Source organism: Manihot esculenta, chromosome 5 (genome assembly GCF_001659605.2).
Source record: "Manihot esculenta cultivar AM560-2 chromosome 5, M.esculenta_v8, whole genome shotgun sequence".
Lineage (NCBI taxonomy): Eukaryota > Viridiplantae > Streptophyta > Magnoliopsida > Malpighiales > Euphorbiaceae > Manihot > Manihot esculenta.
The window spans coordinates 2,881,340-2,888,050 of NC_035165.2; the positions used below are offsets into that span (position 1 = coordinate 2,881,340).

At 38.7% G+C, this 6,711-nt stretch overlaps 1 protein-coding gene across 1 annotated transcript; it reads left to right on the top strand.

Annotated features, from left to right (window-relative positions):
* Position 1: 1 nt before the first annotated feature.
* Positions 2-6,711, top strand: LOC110615465. The gene is made up of 7 exons (XM_021757306.2): positions 2-1,287; positions 2,307-2,524; positions 2,869-2,936; positions 3,108-4,728; positions 4,825-4,988; positions 5,093-5,279; positions 5,374-6,711. Exons 2-7 carry the CDS (start codon positions 2,374-2,376, stop codon positions 6,015-6,017), a joined length of 2,835 nt encoding a protein of 944 aa, XP_021612998.1. The 5' UTR covers positions 2-1,287; positions 2,307-2,373; the 3' UTR covers positions 6,018-6,711.

A 6,711-nucleotide genomic window follows, 5' to 3' on the forward strand; every position in this document is an offset into this window, starting at 1 on the left:
CAGAGTCCATAACTATCACTTCTCCCTCCTTCCCTCTCTCTTGAAAAGGAGGGAGACTAAAATCCAGAAGCTAATTCTGTGCGTGTTCTCTATCCGAAAGACACAGAGAGAGGGAGAGAACGTGGAGCTGCAGAGGAGAAAATGGAGCAGCAAAACCTTTTCTTCAATTTCAATGCAAAGCTCTCTCTCTCTATCTCCTTGCAAATGGGCCCATAATCAATCTCAATCCCAAACCCAACTGTCACGTATTCTTCTTCTGCGCTACTCTCTATTTCTATTTCTCTTTCTCTTTCTCCTCGCCTTGCCAGCAGAAACTTTGTAAAGCTATCAACTATCACTTTCACTCCTGTCACAGCCTCTCTTTCCCCGCTTTTTTCAGTCTTTAATGCCTGCCCACGCGAAGAAGAATTTCGCCTGAAAATAAAAAATATTGGGTCGGTGCTAGATGCCTAGATAAGCATTTCAGTCTTCTATTCCTCGTTCTTTTTTGCTTGTCAAAAGATGCCCACTCACCTAACCTCTTTAGAAAACAAAATTCCTTGTTTTTACCTTCTCGTATACTAGAACACGTTGAATATTGATCTGGTTTTTTTTTTCTTCTGCCAGCTTTACGTTTTTTTATCCGTGAAGGGGGGGGACAATTGCGTTCTCTGTTTCGCAATCTGTACTGTTGCTGGCAGATTTTACACTTTTTTTCCCTTATACTTCTACGATGATTGATGCATTCCTCTAAGAACCTGTTGCATAATTGATTTGGGTATTGAAGAAAAAGGCCGGTTCATCGGTGTTGACTGCCAATTGCAGAAAGTTAAGTTTGTAATTAGAAGTTGCAGATATTAACATCGAAACCAAGTTTTCAGATGATAATGCCTTCTGCTGGAAATTTCGATTAGTCTCTGCTTCGATATTGGGTATTACGGTGTAAAAGAAAGCAAGCTTTTATGCCAAGTTTCTATCGATTAATTTTGCTGATCGGTGACATTTTGAAGCTGAATTCTTCATCTGTGACCCACTCGTGAGCTTGAAATGTTACAGTTACTTCCGTTAAAGGAAAGATCAAAATATCTAAAGCTTGAGGAAGTGAGGAACTTCAGGCGCTAGTTAAGGCTTGTGGAAAAAAAAAAAAGAAGCTTTTCAATAACTTGCAATCCAAAGAAAGCTTGGGCTATTTTGAGATTGAAGCGTCTGAAGAAGCTTCAATTGTTGCAATTGGAATTTTTGTCCACTTTCCTTTGGTCCAGTACACACAGTTGCACTGTTGTCCTTCTTGGCTTCATCGAATTTGAGGTATTTCTTTTGCTCATTCCATTCTACTTCTTTATCGTCAAAATCTATGTCCCATTCTATAAGTTAGTTAGGACTATTTTCTCTCCTTTTTTACGCATATTTCTGGACTTAAATTATTTGATAGTTCATGTGTTCTTGTATCTGAAATTTTTGGATGATAAGAAAACGAAGGAATATGTGATATTACTGAACAGAAGTTGTCAAATTACTGTTGGGACTCTGGAGCCACTGGTACTGGATCTTCCTTTGAGAGGCACTAGTGATTTGAGTTAAATCTCCGTCAATTGACTATTCTCAGTTTGATTGTGAGCATACAGAATAAAAACTTGTTGATTGACATTAGATATGTCTGATTGAATTTCATTCTAGCTGTTCACAGAATCACTTTCTTGTTTGAATAATGAGAATTAAGCTAAATGATGAAGAGTCCGAAATCAGAACCTCTTGATGTTCTCCCCACACACTTATCCCTCTTCAACTTTTCTTTAATTTTTTTTTAAAGAATGGATATTGAATTGTTCTTTTTAAATGACCAGGCTAGAAAACTTGTTCTTGTGGATTTAATTCTCTTGGTTTGATTATCTTCAATGGAGAGATATGGCTAGAGAAAAAGTTATTCTTCGTTTTTTGTCATTGAGGAGTGGAAGTTGGATAATTTATTGTTTCTAGACATTTACGTCTTTTTTCCAATTTTTCTCCTATTTTGTGATCTGATACTGATGAGATCATTAAATATGTTAGGAGGACCACTAATTTGTATTACCACGTGGACTGTGGATGTAGGAGAGTTGAGGGAGATCATTGATATCCAATTTTATTACGTGTTATTATAAGATGTGCAAGTTCCCTCTTGTACTGCAAGTAATCATGCCATGAGTATTGGTTTTCCTTTAGGACTTTTATTGATTAGAAAAACTTTCAGCGTTCCTTAGTCCATATGTATGGAGTTTTGATTTAAAGCATCTGTGATTGCCGTCTTTCCAATTGCTGTTTCTTTACTTATTGCCCTTGTTTATCAGATTCAAGTGAGCCCCAGTAGTGCAGAAAGTTGGATGAGCAAAACATAGCAAGTATCAAACATTCATCATGGCAAAGAAATCTCAGAGACGCTCTGTGCGACACGAAAGAGACCAATCTGGGTGTATGTGGGGTTTAGTTAGTATGTTTGACTTCCGCCATGGTCGATCAACTCAAAAGCTGCTTTCAGATAGGAGACATGGGCCCAGGCGTGCTGTTGGTAAGAAACTCTCTTCTACATCCATAATCTAAACAATTATTTGACATTTGCCAGCATATAGGTGGACACACACACGTGCAGTGTAGAATCTTTGGGCAAGAAGGGATGGTACATGCAACATACAGCATTCTTTCTATGATTTTTATCTGGCCAATCTTCCTTAGAATAAGCAAATTCAGGAAGCATTGATAACCTGTTAATGATTTTGTACTTATTATTGAACCACAGTGTTCTAGTTAACATGTTAGCTATATCCTGAGAATTTCTGACAGATGAATTTTTATTATTCACTTTAAGTTTGCAAAACTTTTCCATAACTGTTGAACTGTGTTGTTCTTCTGCAGCTGCTGTGAATGCAATGAATAAGTCTGCCTTGCTGACCAATCTCGATGAAAATCATCAAGGAATTATTGTAAGTTTGTCAACTTTTGCATCCACAACTGAATCTCTCTTGCACAATTTTTCTTGTGATAATTTTCCTTTTGATGAAGGGATCTATAATTGTAGTGAAAGCCTGTGAAATTTTGTAGGCTGCTCTCTCTTTGTAAATTACTTAATATTTACTTCTTTGCAAAAATATCAGGGGGGTGAAGAGAGCATAACAGTAGCAGTTGATGATGGTAAACCTAGTGTGAAGAAACTAATGGAAGAAGAGATGTTTTGTGAGGAAGACTTAAAGAAGCATATGGACAGTGCGGAACCAAAACAGTCTAATTCAGAATATGGAGGCAATAAAAGGAAAAACTGCAAAAGGACAAACAGAAGTCGCTCAAAAAGTTGTGAGATATGCATAGAAGATCTGGATGATTCTGAGAAGTTGGAACCTGAAATGCCTTGCCTTCAGAATTTAGAAAAGCAATCTACTAATATTCTTGATGTGGATGATATGATGGAAGAGTTCTGCCGCCAGATCCATCACATTAGCTGCGTAAAGCATGATGAGCATGATGAAGTTCACAGCCAACTAAACCAGAAGAATCCTGATCTTGAAGAGAAATTGCGCGAGGCAATCGAACTTTTTATAAGTCAGAGGCTTATCAGTGCAAAACATGTCTCCGGAGATGGAGAAATCCATCCTTCTAAAGAGCTCAAGGATGCACTCAGGATTCTATGTTCTGATGAGGAATTATCTCAGAAACTCTTACACGGTCAAAAGTCCGTAATGGTGAAATATGTTGAGAACTTGTGGAGAGCTCATGTAGAGAAAGATGACATCTCCAAGCCACTTGTAAGATCAAACTTGTCAGAACATGTGATTGATGACTTCAAACAGTCTAATGAGATTATCCCTGGTAAACGGCTCAATTTTTTCAGGAGGAAGGCCAAATCTCTAGAAAAGAACCCATCAAAGGAAATTATGGCTTCTCAAGCTTCAAATAAGATTGTTATTTTAAAACCTGGACCTATAGGTGTGGAAAAAACTGGAACGGAAAAAACCCTTGGGTCATCACCTGAATCTCAGAGTATCACAAGAAACAAGGGGGCAAATGGAGTTGGTTCCTACTTTTTTCTCACTGAAATTAAAAGAAGATTAAAACAAGCTATAGGCAAAGAGCAGCAAGAGATCGCTCCTGATGGTGCTTCAAAGAGATTTGCTAACAAATATCGAGCAAGGGGTGATAGTGACAAAAAATATAGAGAGAATAATGGAAGAAATTCTCTTGGTAAGGACCACTTCTTTATTGAAAAGATTGCCAGGCCTCCATCTGCTGTCAGAAAGGGAGAGAAGACTGACATGTTGAAAGAATGTGAAATAGGTTTGGAGCGGGAAACTGCTGCTTACCCCAATAATAGAATGGCTAACATTTACGTTGAGGCCAAGAAGCATCTCTCTGATATGCTTACCAGTGGCACAGGGGTTCAGAATTTTTCGAGTGGACAGGTTCCAAAATCTCTTGGGAGGATTCTCTCCTTTCCTGAGTACAACTTTTCTCCTACTGGAAGTCCTGGAAGAGAGTGGGGGCAAGGCTTTGTTACTGCACAGATGAGGTTTTCTAACAATAACGAGTTTCAGAAACATGAAAGTAATGGTGGCCATCGTGGTCGAATGACACTAAACTCAGAAACTGACTTGTGTGTTTCTAATGACCCTGCTCATAGTCAAGCAATAACATCTGCAAACCCAAATTCAAGTTCTCCGAGTGAACTTGCCCAGGATAATGAAGTTGATAAAATCTTGTGCACTATTGGAGATACTTCAGGAGGTATTACCTTCTCAGTTGCCTATGGCAATATATGGATGGATAAATTATTTCCTCCTGCATTTTTCCTTAATATTTCATCGTCCATAAATTATGCAGGTGATGTGGATATTGTAAAATCAGCTGAAATTGGAGTACAAGAAGACTGCAATATCTCAGATACTCTTTCTGAACCAATCAACTCTTCTGGGACTGGAGATGACCAAAATGGTGACTTATCTGAAGCTTGTGATGGAAAAACATTTTCTGGCTGCTCAAAACATGTAAATTTTCTTGCTGATTTCTGTGTCCTTGGCTACCTACTAATTCTTCCTCCTTCTTCATCTGTAACATTTTAAGCCTAAAAGCTTTATTGTTCCTTGTCCAGGATTTAAATGAAGAAAACCAACTTCCACCTTCTGAATTAACATCCCCATCCACCTCTCCAATCACCAAGAACGATAACAATCTAGAAGGTGCTGTAGAAGTGTCAGAGCGGCCAAGTCCTGTATCTGTTCTTGAGCCACTTTTCACAGAGGAGGATGTCAGCCCAGCAAGCACCAGACTCCAACCTGGTAGGAACTCATACAAAATTTTGGTGACAAAATATTTATTTGGTACTTCAATATCAAATGATGTTTGAGCTAATATCAGTTCATTTGGCTTCAGCTCCTCTGCCAATTCAACCCCAAAGAATTCAGTTTGAAGAGCATGCCCCTTCCTCTGTGGATATAGGAACTCATTTCAAAGCTCATATAGCATACAAGGAATCAATATTCGAGTATGTGAAAGCAGTAGTGCAAGCCTCTGGAGAGAACTGGGATGAATTTTATATCATGTCCAATTCTTCTGACCCACTTCTTGACCCATCAATATTTGATGAGGTAGAGTTCTTTCCGAACCAGTTTTGCTATGACAAGAAACTTCTCTTTGATTGTGTTGATGAGGTTCTCATGGAGGTATATGGGAAGAATTTTGGTTGCCCCCTTGGGTTATCATTCGCAAAACCTACTGTCCGGCCTGCTCTAGACATGAAAAATTCTATTCATGAGATATGGGAAGGAGTTTATTGGTATCTCCTCCCATTGCCACTGCCTTGTACATTAGAGCTCATAGTCAAGAAAGATATGGCTAAAACTGGAACATGGATGGACCTTCGATATGATAGTGAAACTATCATCATTGAGATTGGGGAAGCCATTTTCAAAGATCTGATGGAAGAAATTATGTTAGGCTGTATAAGTGGGATTTCAGAAGGTGGATATTTTTCAAATGCAGCTGAATTGAAGGATCAGAGTAGCATCAAGTTGTGAATGACATTTTACTTCTATTTTTTCATACCAATAATTGACTTCCATTGTTACTGGGTGGGAAGGAAACTAACGAAGCCATTGCTTGTGCGGCCGGAGCAGTTACATTTCAGCAGAAGGCAGCTTCTTTGACCTTTTGGGATGTCCAGGACAGACTTGACACAGATTTTTATTTCTAACTTTGCCATTGAGATCGTGCACATATCCAACAGTTCTGACATAAAACCATGAGAGCTTGGGAACTCTACTAGGCACAAGTCCTCTAATGAAGGTTGCACACTTCATGGACAGGAATCAGAGGGAGCAATCAGGCAAGTGCTTGTTGCTATCAACAAAGACTACTTGCTCTCCATGGCAATTTCTTCAACCATGACCAGATCAGCGCCTTACGCTCAGTTGAAAATAGAAGTTGTTATCATTGTAGAATTTGTAGATTACGGTGATTGGTGTGCATTGTGTCAGTTAAGAATGCTGTGTTATTTCTTGTTTGCCCTGATTTCATTCATGTTCTCCAGTCCAACTTTTGTTTATTTTGCCTCTTCTTTATTTATGAAGTTGGGTTTCTGTGAGTTTGTGGCTATTTGGATGTATCATAGGGGGTGATTTTGCACGAGTGCAATTAACAAGCCATTACTTTGTGATCTGATTTATGAATAATTAATGCAGGGAATTTATGGAATACATGTGATGTGCTTGC